General features: G+C 41.1%; 1 protein-coding gene across 4 annotated transcripts in view; it reads left to right on the top strand.

The window, feature by feature from the left end:
* LOC128690451 (X-linked retinitis pigmentosa GTPase regulator) overlaps positions 1-23,171 on the top strand; it is an 83,597-nt gene that overhangs the window by 55,432 nt on the left and 4,994 nt on the right. For all 4 annotated transcript variants that reach the window (XM_070089739.1, XM_070089741.1, XM_070089740.1 and 1 more), the window contains 4 exons: positions 14,408-14,548; positions 17,470-17,620; positions 21,504-21,662; positions 22,033-22,151. In XM_070089739.1, coding sequence (XP_069945840.1) covers positions 14,408-14,548; positions 17,470-17,620; positions 21,504-21,662; positions 22,033-22,151 — 570 coding nt within the window. The remainder of the gene's footprint in view (positions 1-14,407; positions 14,549-17,469; positions 17,621-21,503; positions 21,663-22,032; positions 22,152-23,171) is intronic.

Raw genomic sequence — 23,171 nt, 5'->3', positions numbered from 1 at the left:
TGATAAAACATTAATGTAAACAGATTACTATAAAGCACAAGTGAGTATTACAAAGACAGGTCATATGGTTGCATGCATTGTTGTACATTCAGTCATATGGAGTATTCTGTTAGGTAGTGTATTTAAAAAATAATAAAGTTAGATTGGGTTTTAGGTTTAACATTTATGTGATATAATTGTGAGAAACATTTAAGATATACAATTTATAAGGTTCAGTTATTCAGTATTTATTTGGTTTTGGGTGAGTAAGTGATCTTTGAGAAGAGACTTGAATTTATAAACAGGTAGTGTTTCTTTTATATTTACAGGTAATGAATTCCAGATTTTAGAGCCTTTTATGTGCATTGAGTTTTTGCATAGTGTGAGATGGACACGAGGAACATCAAAGAGTGATCTGTGCCTTGTGTTATGGTCATGTGTTCTGTTGAGGTTGGCAAGGAGATGTTTGAGGGGAGGGTTAATATCAGAGTTAAGTGTTCTATGTATGTAATAGGTGCAGTAATAAGTATGGATGTTTTGTATGGTGAGTAGGTTTAGTGTATTGAATATTGGTGGAGTGTGCTGCCTGTAGTGAGAATTTGTTATCATTCTAACTGCAGCCTTTTGTTGGGTAATTAGTGGTCTGAGATGCTTAATTGTTGTTGAGCCCCATGCACAAATTCCATAGGTGAGATAGGGGTAAATAAGAGAGTGATATAGGGCCAGGAGGGCTGACTGTGGAGCATAATACCGTATCTTCGATAGTATGCCTACAGTCTTGGAAATTTTCTTAGAAATTTGTTGTATATGTGTACGAAATTTGAGTCTATTATCAAGGTGGATTCCTAAGAATTTTCCCTCTGTTAGCTTTGTGATAGGTGATCCATTTATCATTATGTTAAGAGGGACATCTGTAGCTCTGTTACCAAACTGAATGAAGTAGGTTTTGTCAATGTTTAGTGTAAGTTTGTTAGTCCTCATCCAGGTAGATATTTTCTGTAATTCAGTATTTACAGTATTGGCTAGCGTGACTGGGCTCGGGTGGGAGAAGACGTATGTAGTGTCATCTGCAAATAGTGTGGGTTTGAGTAATTGCGAAGCATTTGGTAGGTCATTTATGTATAGGAGAAAGAGAAGAGGGCCAAGGACACTTCACTGTGGGACACCAACTGTAATTGGTTGTGCAGAAGAGTTTGTCCCATTTGCGTACACATATTGGCTTCTGTTGCTGAGGTATGACTTGAGGTAGTTGAGGGAGTGCCCTCTTATACCATAGTGTGACAATTTTACGTGGAGCAAGTCATGGTCAACTGTATGAAAAGCTTTACGTAAGTCAATGAAGATCCCCAGTGGGACTTCTTTTTTCTCTATTGCAGTGTATATATGTTCTAGCATGTGTATAATAGCATCATTAGTATTTTTATTAGGCCTGAATCCAAATTGGCAGGGGTTGAGTATGTTTTGGGAGATAAGGTAGGAGTAGATTCGTTTATGAATTAATTTTTCGAAGATTTTTGAGAGAGGGTGTAAGTTGGATATTGGCCTATAGTTATTCAAATCTGTTAGGTCTCCTCCTTTGTGAATCGGGGTGACCCTTGCTATTTTGAGTACTGTAGGGAAGGTGGAGGATTCAATGGATTTGTTAAAGAGTGTTGCAATGATTGGTGATAGCACTTGTGACACTTTTTTGTATATAAAGGGTGGTAAGGTATTTAAATCTCCTGCCTTGTTTTTTAGTGCGTTGATAATAAGGGAGACTTCGTATGGGTTAGTCAGAGCTAGGAACAGTGTGTTCGGGTAGTTGCCGGTGAGGTAGTCATTTGGTGGGGTATCTGAGCTTGGGATTTTATTGGCAAGGTTTTGTCCTATAGTGGAGAAGAAATCATTGAGTCTGTTTGCTGTTTCTGTTGGTGGGAGTTGGGGTTCATCTGATTTTGCTAATTTTATTTCGCTATTTCGTGATATCTTTTTTGTTCCCAGAATTTCTGATAGGGTTTTCCAGGTCTTTTTTATATCACCTCGTAAGTTGGATAATTTTTTTTTTTTTTTTTTTCAACAAGTCGGCCGTCTCCCACCGAGGCAGGGTGACCCAAAAAAGAAAGAAAATCCCCAAAAAGAAAATACTTTCATCATCATTCAACACTTTCACCACACTCGCACATTATCACTGTTTTTGCAGAGGTGCTCAGAATACAACAGTCTAGAAGCATACACATATAAAGATACACAACATATCCCTCCAAACTGCCAATATCCCAAACCCCTCCTTTAAAGTGCAGGCATTGTACTTCCCATTTCCAGGACTCAAGTCCGACTATATGAAAATAACCGGTTTCCCTGAATCCCTTCACTAAATATTACCCTGCTCACACTCCAACAGATCGTCAGGTCCCAAGTACCATTCGTCTCCATTCACTCCTATCTAACACGCTCATGCACGCTTGCTGGAAGTCCAAGCCCCTCGCCCACAAAACCTCCTTTACCCCCTCTCTCCAACCCTTTCGAGGACGACCCCTACCCCGCCTTCCTTCCCCTATAGATTTATATGCTTTCCATGTCATTCTACTTTGATCCATTCTCTCTAAATGACCAAACCACCTCAACAACCCCTCTTCTGCCCTCTGACTAATACTTTTATTAACTCCACACCTTCTCCTAATTTTCAAACTCCGAATTTTCTGCATAATATTTACACCACACATTGCCCTTAAACAGGACATCTCCACTGCCTCCAAACGTCTCCTCGCTGCTGCATTTACCACCCAAGCTTCACACCCATATAAAAGTGTTGGCACTACTATACTTTCATACATTCCCTTCTTTGCCTCCATAGATAACGTTTTTTGACTCCACATATACCTCAACGCACCACTCACCTTTTTTCCCTCATCAATTCTATGATTAACCTCATCCTTCATAAATCCATCCGCCGACATGTCAACTCCCAATTATCTGAAAACATTCACTTCTTCCATACTCCTCCTCTCCAATTTGATATCCAATTTTTCTTTATCTAAATCATTTGACACCCTCATCACCTTACTCTTTTCTATGTTCACTTTCAGCTTTCTACCTTTACACACATTCCCAAACTCATCCACTAACCTTTGCAATTTTTCTTTAGAATCTCCCATAAGCACAGTATCATCAGCAAAAAAGTAACTGTGTCAATTCCCATTTTGAATTTGATTCCCCAAAATTTAATCCCACCCCTCTCCCGAACACCCTAGCATTTACTTCCTTTACAACCCCATCTATAAATATATTAAACAACCATGGTGACATTACACATCCCTGTCTAAGACCTACTTTTACCGGGAAATAGTCTCCCTCTCTTCTAAACACCCTAACCTGAGCTTCACTATCCTCATAAAAACTCTTTACAGCATTTAATAACTTACCACCTATTCCATGTACTTGCAACATCTGCCACATTGCTCCTCTATCCACTCTATCATATGCCTTTTCTAAATCCATAAATGCAATAAAAACTTCCCTACCTTTATCTAAATACTGTTCACATATATGCTTCAATGTAAACACTTGATCTACACATCCCCTACCAACTCTGAAACCTCCTTGCTCATCCGCAATCCTACATTCTGTCTTACCTCTAATTCTTTCAATAATAGCCCTACCATACACTTTTCCTGGTATACAGTGGACCCCCGCATAACGATGGCATCACATAGCGATTATTTCGCATACCGCTTACTTTAATTGCAAAAATTTTGCCTCACATACCGCTTAAAAACCCGCTTACCGATTTTCTTCCGAGACGCGTCCAATGTGCGGCCTGAGCCACGCTCACATGTTCCGCCGGTGGCATTGTTTACCAGCCAGCCTCCGCGGTAACATCCAAGCATACAATCGGAATATTTCGTATTATTACAGTGTTTTCGGTGCTTTTTCTGGAAAATAAGTGACCATGGGCCCCAAGAAAGCTTCTAGTGCCAACCCTACAGCAATAAGGGTGAGAATTACAATAGAGATGAAGAAAAAGATCATTGATAAGTATGAAAGTGGAGTGCATGTCTCCGAGCTGGCCAGGTTGTATAATAAACCCCAATCAACCATCGCTACTATTGGTGGTACAGCTGCTGCTGCTGCTGCACTGTCAGCTGCTGCTGCACTGTCAGCTGCTGCTGCTGCTGCTGTAGCACCGTTGTTGGTGTGGCTTATTGAGAATACCAAGAAACAATTAACCCCAGAGGATTTGCCACCCAGGATAACCCAAAAAAGTCAGTGTCATCGAAGACTGTCTAACTTATTTCCATTGGGGTCCTTAATCTTGTCTCCCAGGATGCAACCCACACAAGTCGACTAACACCCAGGTGAACAGGGAAAAATGCCTGGAACTAGTGCTCATATTGGTGAATTTAAAGCCAGCAAAGGTTGGTTTGAGAGATTTAAGAATCGTAGTGGCATACACAGTGTGATAAGGCCTGTTCTGGAAGAAAATGCCAAACAGGACCTACAGTACTCAGGAGGAAAAGGCACTCCCAGGACACAGTGTCTCATCAGTCATTGCTGCATCTTCAATAAAGGTAAGTGTCATTTATTCTTCATTTAGTAGACTAGTACATGCACAATATATACTGTGCATGTACTACTCTACTATTGTGCATGTATCCTTCTCTTTGTGTGTGGGAAAATGTATATTTCATGTGGTAAAAATTTTTTTTTCATACTTTTGGGTGTCTTGCACGGATTAATTTGATTTCCATTATTTCTTATGGGGAAAATTCATTCGCATAACGATTATTTCGCATAACGATGAGCCCTCTTGCACGGATTAAAATCGTTAACCGGGGGTCCACTGTACTCAGTAAACTTATTCCTCTATAATTTTTACAGTCTCTTTTGTCCCCCTTCCCTTTATATAAAGGGACTATTCATGCTCTCCGCCAATCCCTAGGTACCTTCCCCTCTTTCATACATTTATTGAACAAAAGTACCAACCACTCCAACACTATATCCCCCCCTGCTTTTAACATTTCTGTCATAATCCCATCAGTTCCAGCTGCTTTACCCCCTTTCATTTTACGTAATGCCTCACGTACCTCCCCCACACTTACATTCTGCTCTTCTTCACTCCTAAAAGATGGTATACCTCCTGACCAGTGCATGAAATTACTGCCTGTTTCTTCCTTAACATTTAAAAGTTCCTCAAAATATTCTCGCCATCTACCTAATACCTCCATCTCCCCATCTACTAACTCCCCTACTCTGTTTTTAACTGACAAATCCATATTTTCCCTTGGCTTTCTTAACTTGTTTAACTCACTCCAAAATTTTTTCTTATTTTCATTAAAATTTCTTGACAGTGCCTCTCCCACTCTATCATCTGCTCTCCTTTTGCACTCTCTCACCACTCTCTTTACCTTTCTTTTTCTCTCCATATATTCTGCTCTTCTTATAACACTTCTGCTTTGTAAAAACCTCTCATAAGCTACCTTTTTCTCTTTTATCACACCCTTTACTTCATCATTCCACCAATCACTTCTTTCCTCCTGCACCCACCCTCCTATAACCACAAACTTCTGCCCCACATTCTAATACTGCATTTTTAAAACTATTCCAACCCTCTTCAACCCCCCTATTACTCATCTTTGCACTATCCCACCTTTCTGCCAATAGTCGCTTATATCTCACCCGAACTTCCTCCTCCCTTAGTTTATACACTTTCACCTCCCTCTTACTTGTTGTTGCCACCTTCCTCTTTTCCCATCTACCTCTTACTCTAACTGTAGCTACAACTAAATAATGATCCGATATATCAGTTGCCCCTCTATAAAACATATACATCCTGGAGCCTACCCATCAACCTTTTATCCACCAATACATAATCTAATAAACTACTTTCATTACGTGCTACATCATACCTTGTATATTTATTTATCCTCTTTTTCATAAAATATGTATTACTTATTACCAAATTTCTTTCTACACATAGCTCAATTAAAGGCTCCCCATTTACATTTACCCCTGGCACCCCAAATTTACCTACTACTCCCTCCATAACATTTTTACCCACTTTAGCATTGAAATCCCCAACCACCATTACTCTCACACTTGATTCAAAACTCCCCACGCATTCACTCAACATTTCCCAAAATCTCTCTCTCTCCTCTACACTTCTCTCTTCTCCAGGTGCATACACGCTTATTATAACCCACTTTTCACATCCAATCTTTATTTTACTCCACATAATCCTTGAAATTATACATTTATAGTCCCTCTTTTCCTGCCATAGCTTATCCTTCAACATTATTGCTACTCCTTCTTTAGCTCTAACTCTATTTGAAACCCCTGACCTAATCCCATGTATTCCTCTCCACTGAAACTCTCCCACCCCCTTCAGCTTTGTTTCACTTAAAGCCAGGACATCCAGCTTCTTCTCATTCATAACATCCACAATCATCTCTTTCTTATCATCTGCACAACATCCACGCACATTCAGACTTCCCACTTTGGATAATCTGTTCTCCTAATACAATTTTTTTGCCCTTCTTATCAGGCTGGTTAGGAATGACGAGTAACGTTTTGTTTGGTCTCTGGTTATGTGACCCATTCTGTACTGTTTTTCATATTGGTGTTTTGTATTTATGGATTTGAGAATGCTGGGTGTTAGCCAGGGACTGTTCAGTCTCTTAGCTGTCATCTGTTTAGTTTTTTTAGGGCAGTGCTTGTTATAGAGGTATTGGGTCTTTTTTATAAAATTATTAATACATTCGTCAATATAAATAAATAAATAAATAAATAAATAAATAAACCCTTAAACTGTCCAAATGTAGATCTATGTTTTTTCGGCATTTGAAAGTATGTAAAAAAAGTAGATCTTTTCTTTTTTTTACATTTGAAAACGTGTAAAAAAACCTTGATCTGCGTTTTTTTTTTTTGTTATATTTGAAAATGAGTAAAAAAAAAAAAGGAAAACTACTTTTGGAGCACTACACATGTGAACATAGATCTGCTTGGACAGTTTAAGGGTTAACACCTGCTATCTCTTACTGAGTAGTGTGACCCAAAAGAGGAAAAATTGACAATCGTTCATTGAATCATTGTCTTGCCAGAAGCCTGCTGACATCACAGTTCAGGAGACCTTCCAAACTGAACCATCCTTACCCATCCTTTAGAGTTCAGGCATTGTACTTCCCACCTCCAAGACTTGAGTCTGGCTGACTGGTGCCTTGCACACACTTTGGCAGCCTGTCCATTAGAAACCACTTACCGCCATTGACTCCTGTCTAACACTCAAACCTGCTGGATGCTCTTGAAATTCAGAGTCTCCTTTACCCTCTCCATCCAGCCATTTTTTTTTTTTTTTTACACAGGGTTTGACAAGGTTAAGGATCCCTAGCTTTATTGGCAAGCTCAAGAGCTGTTACCTACATCAGCTCATTTGAAAGCATTTTTTATTGTTATGAGACATACAAGTAGGGAACAGGATGAAGTTGGAGCCATCTGTGGGCCAGCATTTTCATTTGATCAACTGACTTTATCTCGCTGACATCATTATGCTGTACGTAATGTGTTCCATACTCAGTCATCCTGGGTATGTATGATCTCAGATGGAGTCATGTTCTGGAGAAGGATACAGCCAGAGTGAAGTTGCTGCTTTCTGCCCGTCCTTGTGGCATAAAACTTGTTTCCACGCTGTCCTCGAAGTGGATCCAAGTGTGGTACTTTGACAATATTGGCCTTGTACATAACAGTAAGGCCACCCACATCCCTCCTGTGTTGAAGGCTCTTCTGAAATGACAGATCTATCCAGGATGGGTCCAGGTAGAGATGATGACGTCTTGCTCTGTTCTCTACTCCACTGTCAAGCAGTCTCTCTCCCTCCCCTCCCCTCTCTATCTCCCCCTCTCTATCCCCCCTCTCTATCCCCTCTCCCCTCTCCCCTCCTCCCCTCTCTCTCCCTCCCTCCCTCCCCTCCCTCCCTCCCCTCCTCCCTCCTCTCCCTCCCTCCCTCTCTCTCCCTCCCTCCCCTCTCTCCCTCTCCCTCCCCTCTCCCTCCTCTCTCTCCCTCCCTCCCTCCCTCCCCTCCCTCCCTCCCTCCTCCCTCCCTCCCTCCCTCCCTCCCTCTCCCTCCCTCTCTCTCTCTCCCCTCTCTCTCTCCCCCTCCCCTCTCTCTCCCCTCCCCCCTCTCTCTCCCCCTCCTCTCTCTCCCCCTCCCCCCTCTCTCGTCCTCTCTCTCCCTCCCCTCCCTCTCTCTCCCCTCTCTCACCCCTCCCTCTCCCCCGTCTCTCACCCCCTCCCCGTCACTCTCACCCCCTCCCTCCCCTCTCTCTCACCCCCCTCCCCTCCTCTCCCCCGTTCTCTCTCCCTTTCTCCCCTCTCCTCACCCCTCCCTCTCCCCCTCTCTCACCCCTCCCCCTCTCCCCCGTCTCTCACCCCTCCTCTCCCCGTCTCTCACCCCTCCCCTCTCCCCGTCCTCTCACCCCTCCCCTCTCCCCGTCTCTCACCCCCTCCCTCTGTCTCTCCCCTCCTCTCCCCCGTCTCTCACCCCTCCCTCCCTCCCTCACCCCTCCTCTCACCCCTCCCTCTCCCCCCGTCTCTCACCTCCCTCTCCCCCGTCTCTCACCCCTCTCTCTCCCCTCTCTCTCCCCCTCTCCCCTCTCTCCCCCCTCTCCCCTTTCTCCCCCCTCCCCCCCTCTCCCCTCTCTCTCCCCCTCTCCCCCCTCTCTCCCCTTCTCCCTCCCCCCTTCTCTCTCTCTCTCTCTCCCCTTTCTCTCTCTCTCCCCCTTTCTCTCTCTCTCTCCCCCCTCTTTTTGTTTTTACACAGGGTTTGACAAGGTTAAGGATCCCTAGCTTTATTGACAAGCTATTTACAGGTTAAGGATTACTAACTTTATTGGCAAGCTAAGAGCTGTTACCTACATCAGCTCATTTGAAAGCATTTTATTGTTATGAGACATACAAGTAGGGAACAGGATGAAGTTGGAGCCATCTGTGGGCCAGCATTTTCATTTGATCAACTGACTTTATCTTGTTGACATCATTATGCTGTCCGAATGTGTTCCATACTAGAGTCATCCTGGGTATATGTGATCTCAGATGGAGTGATGTTCTGGAGAAGGGTACAACCAGAGTGAAGTTGCTGCTTTCTGCCTGTCTTGTGGCATAAAAGCTTGTTTCACGCTGTCCTCGAAGTGGATCCAAGTGTGGTATTTTGACAATATTGGCCTTGTACATAACAGTAAGGCCACCCACATCCCTCCTATGTTGAAGGCTCTGCTGAAATGACAGATCTATCCAGGATGGGTCCAGGTGAGAGATGAGACGTCTTGCTCTGTTCTCTACTCTGTCAAGCAGTCGCAGATGAGAGGGGGGGGGGGGGCAGGCAAACCAAGAAAGTGGAGCATACTCAAGGTGTGAGTGTACTTGTGCCTCGTACAGGATCTTGCAACCCCTACTGTCAAGCAGATGGGAGATACGGCGAAGTGCTGTAAGCTTCCTGGCTGCCTTGTTTGCAAGATTTACAACGTGGTTCTTCATGGTTAGTTTGGAGTCAAATTTCACCCCAAGGATGTCAACTTCTTCTCCAGGTGCCAACATCCTCCCATTCATCCTTACTACTGCACCAGCATTACCATCATGGTGCCTAGAGACGATCATCATTTGCATTTTCTCAGGTGCAAATGTTACTTGCCATCTATTTCCCCAAGCTGATATAGCTCTCAGCTGGTGATTGATGTAGCTTAGAGCAGCTGGCATTTCTTCTCTTGGATAAGTGAATGTCAGTGTACAGTCGTCTGCATATGCATGTGATTCTGGGATGAGATGAAGAAGGTCGTTGAAGTAGACATTCCATAACAATGGACCCAGCACGCTTCCTTGTGGAACACTTGCCCCAATAGGATGTCTTGCTGATTCCATTCCATTGAGAACTACACTTAGAGATCTACCATGAAGGTAATCACTGAGGAGACATAGCGTAGAGCCTGCAATTCCCAGTGCTTGAAGTTTTGCTAAGAGGCCCTGGTGCCACACCCAGTCAAAAGCACCAGCAATGTCCAGTGCTACCACACAGCAGCTGACTTTGGATTCATCCAGTGACTGGTGCCACTTAGTGGAGAGGTTTAACAACAGATCAACAGCAGAGTAACCTTTCCTGAAGCCATAATGACGATCACAAAGTAGTGAGTGGTAGTCAAAAAACTCTGTCATTTGTCTTGAGATTATTGTCTCAAGGATCTTACCAGTGATTGACAGGAGTGACACTGGTCTGTAGTTGCTGATTTCTGCTCTGCTCCTCTTTTTGTGAACAGTGACTACATTTGCCTCTTTCCATAGAGAGGGCCATTTACACTGTACTAGGCAGTGCTGAAAGATGCGAGTTAGAGGTGCTGCTAGCTGGTCTGCACATCTTCTCAACAATCTTGGGCTCAACTTGTCTGGGCCCACAGCCTTTTCTTGGTCAAGCGATTTAAGTAGGAAATGCACCTCCTCCTGCCTTATTGTCACCACTGACAGTTTTGACACAGTTCTTGCAGCTAGCCAAGGAGGGTCCCTTGCTGGATCAGGAACTTGCATTTTGGTAGCAAAGTGTTCAGCAAAGAGGTCCGCCTTCTCTTGACTACTAGTAGAGGTGGTCCCATCCTGTCGATTTAGAGGTGGAATAAGTTCATCAGGCAAATAACCTTGTCTGTCCTTGACCAGGGACCACCAGGTTTTGGAGCCTACCCTACCTGATGCTAACTTTCTTTTAGTGTCCACCTCCCATTTAGCAATGGCCCACTTTTGAACATCACCCATATGCCTACAGGCTTGCATGTGCAAGTTCCTGTTATAGGTGGTAGGATGTCTCTTATACCTTCGCCATGCTTTGTACTTAGCAGTAGCAGCCTCTCTACAACGAAAGCCAAACCAAGGCTGATCTGTAGGCTTCGTCACATATTGCCGGTGAGGAATGTGTTCTTGTTGTAGATTAAGGATGTGTCCAGTGAAGGCTTTCACTTGGTTGTCAACATCCCCTTGGAGAAGAGCATTCCAGTCGGTGGTGGCGAGCTCAGAGCAAAGGGCTGGCCAATTACCTCTTTCCCATAGCCAGGTTGTGCATGTGGACTCCTCACCTCGTTCTGTTGGGATCTTAAGTGTCGTAAAAACAGCCTTGTGGTCAGACGATCCAACATAGCCGAGGGGTTGACAAGTGACTATGCCTTCTGCCAGATCACTCACTACTGGGTCAAGGGAGGAGCCAGAGATATGAGTAGGGAAATCAACAAAGTTTCTCATGTCAAACACTGCAAGAAGGTCATCAAAGTCCCTCTGTATAAGGTGCTGGTTGAGGTCACCAACAATTATAATATGTTGACAGTTGTGTTGTAGCAGAAGGGAGTCAATATTTTCCATTAGGAAGTTGATAGGGTCTGCATGTTGCCACTGAGGTCTGTACATTGCACATGCTGGTACAGAGGTACTAGTGTTTATACAGAGCTTGAAGAACATCATTTCAAGATGTGTAGGGGTGGCAACATCAATGTGCTGGGCATGAACACTTTTAGAGAAGCACACAGCAACACCTCCTCCTTGCCCTTGCCTGTCTCTTCTCATCCATGAGGTGTAGCCAGCAATTCTTGCAAAATTTTCTGGAGTCCTGTCATCCAAAAATGTTTCAACAACAGCTATCATGTCGGGACGTCGAGTGTTCACAAAACTATGTGTGAGCTCTCCAACATTAGTAATGAAACCTCTAATGTTGGCCGACAGGATGCTGATAGACTGGCTCCTCATGATGAAGTGGTCAGCTTGAGGTGGTGGGTGTGTAGGAAATGTAAGGTGCCTGCCTTTGAGAGAGGTAGGGTACTGAGGCAGCTGCAGGGATGTAAGTCTGTGGTCTTGTATAAGGCACAATCCCACCTGCTGGGCTGGGATAGGAGTAGCTAAGTGGGTGACGTGTGAGAGTGTTCACCAATTCAGAGATCCTGCTGGTTTGTTCTGAGAACAGGTCTCTAAACAGGTGGCCCTGTCTGTCAAGTTCCTTTTTCTTCCGACACTGGTCCTCCTTATGTCCTTTCTTGTAGCAGTAATTACACCTGGTATCTCGCAGGCAGTTGTTGGCAGTGTGCCCCTTCCGGTGACAGCGAGAGCACAGCCTAGGTGCCTGGGAGGGTGGACTAGGATTTGTTGCACCTCCTGTGTTTTGCAGATTTGTCCTCAGATTCTGCCGCTGGAACTGTGTTAGTGGAGGGTGAGACTCTGTCTCTGTCTCTGTCTGTCTCTGTCTGTCTCTGTCTGTCTCTGTCTGTCTCTGTCTGTCTCTGTCTGTCTCTGTCTGTCTCTGTCTGTCTCTGTCTGTCTCTGTCTGTCTCTGTCTGTCTCTGTCTGTCTCTGTCTCTGTCTCTGTCTCTGTCTCTGTCTCTGTCTCTGTCTCTGTCTTTGTCTCTGTCTGTCTGTCTCTCCCTCTCTCTCTCTCTCTCTCTCTCTCTCTCTCTCTCTCTCTCTCTCTCTCTCTCTCTCTCTTCCCCTCTCTCTCTTCCCCTCTCTCTCTCTTCCCCTCTCTCTCTCTTCCCCTCTCTCTCTCTTCCCCTCTCTCTCCCCCTCTCTCTCTCCCCCCTCCCCCCTCCTCACACCTTCCACTGAAGATTTCTACATACTTCTCAGTCTCTCTCTCTATCCTCTCTGTGTATCTAAACTACCTCAACAACCATCTTCTCCGTCAGTCCTCTGAATTATACTCTTGGTAATCCCACATCTTTTAATTTTTACACTCTGAATTCTCTGCATGATATTCACTCCACATTGTTCTCACAAATGATGTATCCTCTGCCTCTAGCCTCCTCACTTCAACATTCAAAACCCATTCCTTGCAACTTTATAACTGTTGGTACCATTATACTCTTATACATTTCCCTTTTTGCCTCTGTACATAAACTTCTTTCCACAGATGCCTTGACACGCCACCCACCTTTGTCCCCCACGTCTATTCTATGGCTTACCGTTTACTGAAATGTCTGCTCCCAAATATTTAAATATATCCATTTTTTCAAATTCCCTACCTCCAGTCTTTATTTATCCTTAGTAAATAATAAATATCTAATATGCCTAGTTATTGATCAAAGAAAATATTTTGATACATTAAACTAGAACATTATGAAATCAGACGATGTACTCTCACATATGAGGTGTTGTGTGGCAGAAAAGAATAAGCACCACCACGACCAAAATCTGGGTTGGTGAACAAAGATTCCTGAATGATTTTGTCTTCATGGCAATATTTAGATATTCTCTTCTGCATCTCTAATTAGGCTAAGATCCTTAAAACAAAGTGTAGCATCTGAAGTTTCATAGCTGTGATCTTTCCCATGCCTTCGTTTTTCTCCAGTGTTTGAATTTTGCATCAATTCTTTTTCTGCTATGCAGTGCCTCGTTTGAAATCCTACCTTAACGATAGACACCAACATGTGAGCCAGTTCTTCATTAAATTATCCTATCCCACAGGTTAGTGTTCTAGGCCTTCTGTTATTTCTCATTTACATCAATGATAGGAACTTAAACCAACCCCATTTACCTATGTTAAAAGTTTTGTCATCTCGAATCTAGATCTAGTTGTCCTCAACACTACTAATGACAAGCTTGATAAAGATATCTACCTGGATGACAATCACCGAACTGACATTCACCATAGATTAGAATAAAGCTTTAATTATTTAGTTGAACATAAAGGTAAAAGCACACTGAAAGACAAGAAGTAGAAAATTTCTCGGGTATACACCTTGACAGCAAATTAAAATTCTAACACTCATCCAGCACATATTAAGAAAATTTCCTGGGCCTTTCCAAAATATATTAAATAAATATCACTTAATTTTATATCCAAAAAGGTACACTATTTTATAATTGTTTACTTTTTTGGATATAAAAATTTGTTTTGGTTTTCTTTTGTTGATAAAAAACTTATCAAGGAATCTTCAGACTTGTCACACAAGTTCTTGTTTCTCAGTAGACGGAAAAACTAATTATCATGTATAACACATGAGCCAAATTATAACTGCTTTATATGTTGGCTTGAGTGTTGCTGGGGTATATCTGGAAATTGGCCACAAGTGTACTAACCATACTATCATGTAGAGTTCTTTTATAAATATTTTAGGTGACCTTTTAAAAGGCAGTTTTTATGAGTGTAACTTTTGAATGTTTGACACAATTTACTGAGAGTGGCGTAGTTAGTGAAATATGATGAAAATGTTGTACTTCACAATACTCCTAGTTCACTATTACTAAAACCTACTTTGCTAACAGAATGTTGGGGCCTAGTTCTTGGATCCATTATGTTCTCCTGTAATCTTTAGTTTGTTGCCCATAATAAGTTTTGGGTGCATAATATAGCTGTTAAATTGTTGACTCTTCACGGTTGTATATTTTGTTTAAGGATGTAAAGATTAAATATCAGACTAATACAACTTTCTTTATTTTCCAGGGTTTTCTGCCACCTTTGAAGTCTGTTGGGCTACCACCTATCAAACATATCGTTTTTCCCACAGTTCCTGATACGGAAGATGCAGAACCACCCACCGATGATCCTCAAGTTGATGATCATGTTTCACTTGCAGGTGTTCCTGTAGGTATTTCTTTTTTGAATAAGCCAAAGTCTAGACATTAATTAATTTACTTAGCTATGCTTAAAACTTCTTGTGTAATTATATTTACAGTATTTTATTGTAGTGGTGTTTAACTTTCTATAAAAATACAGAAGTGGGAATATTGTAGTTCATAGCCATTTGAATTGTGATGTCTGCACTTGTAGTAAGACAGCTGTTGAATGATTTTGAATGCTTCTTATTTTTGGGTGGTGGGAGATAACTAATGTTTAAAATGAAATTATGGTGCTTCTCATGATTCAAACTTGTCTTTACATGTCATCGGTGACTTCATAATGACTCAAGATGGAAAAAGAAAGAAAATCCCCAAAAAGAAAATACTTTCATCATTCAACACTTCACCTCACTCACACATAATCACTGTTTTTGCAGAGGTGCTCAGAATACAACAGTTTAGAAGCACATACATATAAAGATACACAACACATCCCTCCAAACCGCCAATATCCCAAACCCCTCGTTTAACCCTTTCAGGGTTGGTGCCGTACTAGTACGGCTTGCACGCCAGGGTTGGTGCCGTACTAGTATGCATAAATTCTAGCGCCTTCAAATCTAGAGAGACAAAGTTGGTAGGCCTACATATGAAAGAATTGGTCTATGTGGTCAGTGTGCACAGTATAAAAAAAAATCCTGCAGCACACAGTGCATAATGAGAAAAAAACCCTCTGTGTTTTTGCTTTAAAACAGTAACTTTGCAGTGTATTTTTGTATGCTATTTGTGGTTGTAGTATTCTAGTTTTCTTGGTCTCATTTTATAGAATGGAAGACATATTACTGAAATAGAGATGATTTTGATTGGTTTCACAATGAAAAGTACCTTGAAATTGAGCTCAAAGTAGCAGAAATATTCGATTTTTGCCAAAGTTCAAAAGTAAACAAATCGTGCCACAATTCAATACACGTCAACTGATGAGTCTAATATTCTTTCACAAGTGCACTGATATTATTTATACCATTTCTACACTAATGCAGTAGTCTACATAACAGGTAAATCTTCTGTTTTTTTGTGAGAATAAAAATTCTAAGTGGAAAGCAAAAGAAATGTAAGAGAGGCCTGGGGATGTGACTAATGAACAGAGGAAGTGTTATTTTAATGGCAGGAATGTCTGTCTTGTTTATTCTGGACCCTATTTGGAAATTGGCATCTTTTGAAATTTATGTGAAATTGGCAAAATTGCCAAATTGGCAAAATTGCCAATTTCTGACCACTTTATTGGATAGTTGAAATCAGTAAATGGGTGGTTTCTTGTACTCATTCGATAGAAAAAATGGAGTTCTAGTGAAAGTTATGATTTTTGTCGACTGGAATTGGCCGAAAATAGGACTCAAGGTGGGCGAAATCGCTGATATGTAAACATTAATCGAGACCGCTTATTTTGCAAAAGCATAATTCCGTAAGTTATCCATCAAATTTCATACTTTTGGTGTCATTATGATCGGGAAAAAGATTCTTTTTTCTTATGAAATATTTTTTTTTTTTTTTACCCTGAGAACAAGTTTGAGGGCCTGCTGACCCTGAAAGGGGTAAAGTGCAGGCATTGTACTTCCCATTTCCAGGACTCAAGTCCGGCTATATAAAAATAATCAGTTTCCCTGAATCCCTTCACTAAATATTACCCTGCTCACACTCCAACAGATCGTCAGGTCCCGAATACCATTCGTCTCCATTCACTCCTATCTAATATGCTCACGCACGCTTGCTGGAAGTCCAAACCCCTCACCCACATAACCTCCAATTTTTTTGAGGACAACCCCTACCCCTCCTTCCTTCCTCTACAGATTTATACGCTCTCCATGTCTTTCTACTTTGATCCATTCTCTCTAAATGACCAGATCACCTCAATAACCCCTCTCTAGCCCTCTGACTAATACTTTTATTAACTCCACACCTTCTCCTAATTTCCACACTCTGAATTTTCTGCATAATACACTACACATTGCCCTTAGACAGGACATCTCCACTACCTCCAACCATCTCCTCACTGCAGCATTTGCAATCCAAGCTTCACACCCATATAAGAGTGTAGGTACCACTATACTGTACTTTCACACATTCCCTTCTTTGCCTCCATAGATAATGCACCACTCACCTTTTTTCCTTCATCAATTCTATGATTAACCTCATCCTTCATAAATCCATCTGTTGACACGTCAACTCCCAGTTATCTGAAAACATTCACTACTTCTATACTCCTCCTCTCCAATTTGATATCCAATTTTTCTTCACATAAATCATTTGATACCCTTATCACCTTACTCTTGTCTATGTTCACTTTCAACTTTCTACCTTTACACACACTCCCAAACTCGTCCAATAACCTTTGCAATTTTTCTTTAGAATCTCCCATAAGCACAGTATCATCAGCAGAAAGTAACTGTGTCAATTCCCATTTTGTATTTGATTCCCCATAATTTAATCCCACCCCTCTCCCGAACACCCTAGCATTTACTTCTTTCACAACTCCAACTATAAATGTGTTAAACAACCATGGTGACATTACACATCCCTGTCCAAGACCTTTCTACATGTGTGTTAATAATGAATTGTTCCAGTCAGTGTATTGTGATATTTATTACTCATTTATATACTTTGCATTTCCCTAGTTTTTGTTATCTTAAATATACCTTGCTGTTTTCCTATTATTATTATTTTTGTGATTCCCCTTTAGTGTATCAGCACTCATGTTTATTTTGGTAATGATTGTTATACTTTGAGTGATAAATTTATCTTTCACACTGGTAAGCAATCCCATGCTCTGTAAGCATACTTCAGGGAGGGCTTGCCTTCATAGTTTCTCAGATATACCATAGCCAGTGTATGTAGGTACATTTTTGATTTACTTAACGAATGTCAAAACTTTTTTCCATAAATATTGTTTAGGTTGATGAGAAGGCAAAGTCGGTACAAAGTGGAGTGACTTGTGATGACAATGGAGTACTAGATGTTGAGAGTGAAGAGGAAGAACAAAATGAAGAGGAAGAAGTAAACACTAAGGAAAGTGAAGATCAGCTATCTCTTCCAGAGAAAAAAGGTGCCATTATTATATAAATATTTCACAATTAACTATTATTCCTTATCCATGAAAGTTAGAATGTGATAATTCTTATTGTCCAAGTATGATAAATTAAAATGTAAACTTGTTCTGGCTTTGTTTACTGATGTTGATGTTGCAGTACATGAGGGCACCACTTATACAGCAGGTTAGGTTCCAGGCTACCACTGTAAGACGGAAATCGCTGTAAAGCGAATCACACTTTTTTTCAATTATGAAGCATTTATATGCATTTATAACATGTTTACACTATCATATATTAAGGTAGCAATAGAACTACCTGGAGGGTATTCCAGTGATCAACGCCCCCTCTGCCCGGTCCACAACCAGTCCACGGTCAGACTCATTAATTACCATAAAATAATAATAGTCTTAATGTAGGGTGAGAGGTGAGTAGTATTTATTGTAGGAAGTCAGATGTGGTAGCTCTCCCAGCTACCACACATACACGAAACGTATGACATTTAAAGTGCCCCAGAGCGATGATGAATATTATTATTATTATTATTTTTGCATCTTCAGCACTAGAGACATACTTGGTGATTTTAATGTGTACCTGCACACCAGCACAATGTAAGTTTATTTAGGTATAGGTACATAAGTACAGTTATCAGAAAATATATAAAATAGGTAATAACTTTAAAACACTTGAAATTTTGGAAAGTTTCCAGACGTAATTGGGAGATGGGGAGCTCAGAGGATGTAAACAAAGTGGCATGCGGATGCCATAATAGCAAATTAGGGAGAAAGCCATATGAACAGATTTTGGTTGTAATATGAAATGTCCGCATTGGCGAATCGCTGTAAAGTGGGGTCCTACTGTATATGGTACATTGGGTATACATTTAAGTAATTTTAAATTTAAATTTGATTATGGGCACTGAAACTTAATGAGCATTTTTAATACATAAATTTTGAGTGAAAGAATGGTTTTATGGATTTTAGGAATAAGTAAATACAATGGACCCTTGGTTATTGGTCATAATCCGTTCTAGAAGGTCGGCCTAAAACCAGAATGGCCAAAAACTGAAATATTTCCCATAAGAATTAATGTAAATCCAATTAATCCATTTCAGACCCCCAAAAATATTAGGAAAAAAATAGTGGAACCCTGAATATCTGCTGCTGCATTTATTGGCCAATTCGCAGTGAGGCCAGTTTTTGGGTGGAAATTTTGCTCCGTATTTCGGCTGGTGCCTCGTAAATTGTCCGTATTATACGCATCAGTCCGCCTCCCGCTGGGACGCCGTGTGTAGGCGAGTCAGTCTCCCTGTGTCTCTTGGTGAATGAGTATATACTCTCTGCATTCATCCAAACATTTCCATAAAAGCCATTGGCTTTTTGTGCTTGTTTATTAAGTGTGACTGTGAAATAAGTCACCATGGGCCCAAAGAAAGCTCAAAGTGCCAGCCCTTTGGTAAAGAAAGTGAGAAACACGGTGGAATTTAAGAAAAGTTATTGAAAAATATGAGTGGTGTTCGAGTGCTAGAACTTGCCAGGATGTATGGGGAATCTAAATCAACAATCACTTCCATCCTGGCAAAGAAAGTAGAAATCAAGGAAGCTAATGTTGTGAAAGGGAGTTTAGCAGGGAGTGTAGCATGGGGTGTAGCAGGCATGCAGGGAGTGAGAGAAGTAACCCCAGAGAGGAACTTGTTATCTGAGGTCATTATGGAGGGGGATTCCCCTTCCAAACAATAACCCCAACTCCCTCTACCCTCCTCGCCTTCTTCTATATTCCAGCAAGTCTTCAGTAAAGGTATGTAATGTTTATACTTATTTATGTTTATTTATCATTGTTTTGTGTATGTAAAACTATAGTTAAACTTTACAAAATGTATTTTTTATTATTATTATTTTTGGGTGTCTGGAATGGATTAATTGTACTTACATTAATTCTTGTGGGAAATATTGCTTCAAATTTAAGCAGACTTTCTGGAACGGAGTATGGCCGATATTCAGGGTTCCGTTGTACATTTTTTGAAGATTAACTATAGTTTAACATACACAAAACATTGAGAACTAAATAAAATGACTAAAGAAATGGATAAATGAACATCTAAATCACTTTTACCTTTATTGAAGAGTCTTGTTGGCGAATGAAAAATGGCGAGGAGCAGAGAGAGAGGCGAGTTTGTTTGGAGACAGGGCAAAATGCTTAAATATGAATACAGGAAAGAGTAAGGTTATGAGGATAACAAAAAGATTAGGTGATGAAAGACTGGATATCAGATTGGAGGGAGAGAGTATGGAGGAGGTGAATGTATTCAGATATTTGGGAGTGGACATGTCAGTGGATGGGTCTATGAAAGATGAGGTGAATCATAGAATTGATGAGGGAAAAAGGGTGAGCGGTGCACTTAGGAGTCTGTGGAGACAAAGAACTTTGTCCTTGGAGGCAAAGAGGGGAATGTATGAGAGTATAGTTTTAACAATGCTCTTATATGGGCGTGAAGCATGGGTGATGAATGTTGCAGCGAGGAGAAGGCTGGAGGCAGTGGAGATGTCACGTCTGAAGGCAATGTGTGGTGTGAATATAATGCAGAGAATTCGTAGTTTGGAAGTTAGGAGGAGGTACGGGATTGCCAAAACTGTTGTCCAGAGGGCTGAGGAAGGGTTGTTGAGGTGGTTCGGACATGTAGAGAGAATGGAGCGAAACAGAATGACTTCAAGAGTGTATCAGTCTGTAGTGGAAGGAAGGCGGGGTAGGGGTCGGCCTAGGAAAGGTTGGAGGGAGGGGGTAAAGGAGATTTTGTGTGCGAGGGGCTTGGACTTCCAGCGGGCATGCATGAGCGTGTTTGATAGGAGTGAATGGAGACAAATGGTTTTTAATACTTGACGTGCTGTTGGAGTGTGAGCAAAGTAACATTTATGAAGGGATTCAGGGAAACCGGCAGGCTGGACTTGAGTGCTGGAGATGGGAAGTACAGTGCCTGCACTCTGAAGAAGGGGTGTTAATGTTGCAGTTTAAAAACTGTAGTGTAAAGCACCCTTCTGGCAAGACAGTGATGGAGTGAATGATGGTGAAAGTTTTTCTTTTTTGGGCCACCCTGCCTTGGTGGGAATCGGCCAGTGTGTTAATAATAATAATAATAAAAAAAAATGATGCTATTATCAACTCTGTGGCTTATTTATCTCCCACAATTCATCTAATATGACTTAATAAACAAAATTAATAACGTAGAAACATGTTATTCATTCTAGAGTATATACCTCATTACGTATGTGAGGAGTGATGTTGGTGGTGGCAGCAGAGGCCACCACCACTATTCACACTGAAACAATGTATGTAATTTATGAATAAGAAATATTTACACTTACCTTGGAGGAGATGTTAGTATTTGTTTAGAGTGGTGGAAGATATGCCGCGTGGTGTATAGCTGTCAGTGACCCTATAATATACCTCCAACAACATTGGAGGAGTCAGTTTCATGTCGTCCTTTTTCTATCGTTTAATTGCTTAACTTACTTGCTACACTGTTAGTGCTACACTTTATTGCTGGCTGGCACTATAACCTTTATCGAATCTTGCTGCTTTAGTATCGTACATATCGTAGAATCACTGAAGAAGGCACATTCTCCTCTCTCTCTTCCTCCTTCACTTTCATACTGTGCTATGGGTGGACGTGTCCAATACGGCCGCTCTGAAATAACGGCTGATAACTGGGATAGAATTTCGGCCAAAAAAGCAGGCGAAAACTGAGTTGGCCGATATCTGTAATGTCTGATAACCGAAGGTCCACTGTAAAAAGGTCCAACCATATAGCATCATTAAACCCATGTCATTAATATGTATATTACTGTTTTTAAAACTATTGTTTTCTCTTTACATATATATTTCTTGATGTACTTTGTACTGCAGGTGGTCGTTTTTCCCGGTTCTTTAGTAACCTGGGAAAGAAGAAGTCGTCTTCCCTTAAAAGTGATTCGGCTGTGTCCAAGGAGTCCATTGAAGGTGTTGAAGATAGAACGGTTAAGAAAACTAAAAGTAAACATCCACTTGAAGAGGATGCTCACTTAGGTAAATCTCGTTAACTTAACCAATGTAAGAAACTCCGTAATAGTAGGAAATGTTACTTAGGCCATTGTGATAGGTCAGTAGGGTGCTTCGTCAGCTGATACTCGGCAAATTTAGAGCTGGTTGCTTTTTGATTGGCTGTTGTCTGCCATCTTCTCTGCTGCTGTTTGACCCTTATGTCTTGTTGTATAAAGTGAAACAACTGTCCTCCCCTCATACTAATGACTTGTTTAGTATAGGGGAGGAATTTAAAATTTTTCTCCATTACAGAAATTCTGAAATTAGTGTATTACTGTACGTATTCTGTAAATATGGAAGGATGTGCTTATATGCTGTATAACTAAAAATATGAATAAGAGTACTGTATCTTCAGAATCTATTGGAGACCCAAACATGGATGAATGTGAGGAATCAGTACGACAAGTGATGGAAGCCTTTACATCATCTGAGGCTGGTGTCATCTCCTCAAGAGGTACTTCTGGTCATAAACAGGTAGGTGAAGTTTCGTGTCTCTCTTTTATTGTAATCCTTAAATGCCTTGTGAATCTTACAAGTAGACTTTCTGTAAACTAGAGTACAACCCAGCTGGGCTTATAGGTTGATTCCGGACTTCACCCCCTCCCAAAAAAAAAAAAAAAAAAATCCTTCATTTTTGGTATATTACATGTAAAAGTCTATCCTAGTTTTTTAGTGACTTTAAAAGGGGTGAAATGGGTCTGATGTGAAATAGCCAAAACTTGCAAGAAAGTATTGAAGATGTAAAAAGTAACACTGAAAGCCTTGCAATATTTGTGAGAAAAACAGAAATACATAGTCAGCCAAAGACTTGATGAACATAAAACATATGGGAGACCTATCTGGTATTTGCTCATGCTAGGAAGGTTCTGTTCACACCCAACCATTACATAAGAGGTGCACTGCAGCTGTAGACCTATTAATTTATGTTAAGCAGGTCCTACTCACCCATCCATTGCATGAGAATAGAGGTGCACTGCAGCAAGCCAACTGGTCCATGCTAGACAGGTCTTACTCGCAGTGAGGGATAAGTGTTTCCCGCCACATTCATGGCTTTGTTTTTGGGTATGGCCTTCCTGAAGTTCAGCCTGGGCTCTTGAGACTTGTACAAATGATTAATCAGTGTGGTTTGAGTGTTTTTTTTTTTGTTTAATTGACACTGATGAGTTTTTGTTATTTTGGGGGGTTGCGACCTTTAACCCCTTTCAGGGTCGGCAGGCCCTCTTCCAAATCTGTTCTCGGGGTCGGAAAATATTCGAAAAAAAAAAACATTTTATGAAGAGAGTTTAGAAAAAAAAAAACTTTATAGGCTAAAAAAAAAAAATTGTCGTCAATACTTCCTGAGATATGAAGGCGTGAAGTTGACAAAGTGAACCGCATATGGCAACATTGCCGGTCACCCGGTAATTGTTTATTTTGTTTCTTCTACTTTTTTCTATTGTTTTTTAATATTTTTTTTCAAGTAACTTTTATGGCCTGTGAGGCCAGTATGAGCAC

Source organism: Cherax quadricarinatus, chromosome 29 (genome assembly GCF_038502225.1).
Source record: "Cherax quadricarinatus isolate ZL_2023a chromosome 29, ASM3850222v1, whole genome shotgun sequence".
Taxonomy (NCBI): Eukaryota; Metazoa; Arthropoda; class Malacostraca; order Decapoda; family Parastacidae; genus Cherax; species Cherax quadricarinatus.
The sequence above is the reverse complement of the archived record's forward strand: the minus strand, read 5'-3'. Positions and strand labels throughout refer to the sequence as shown.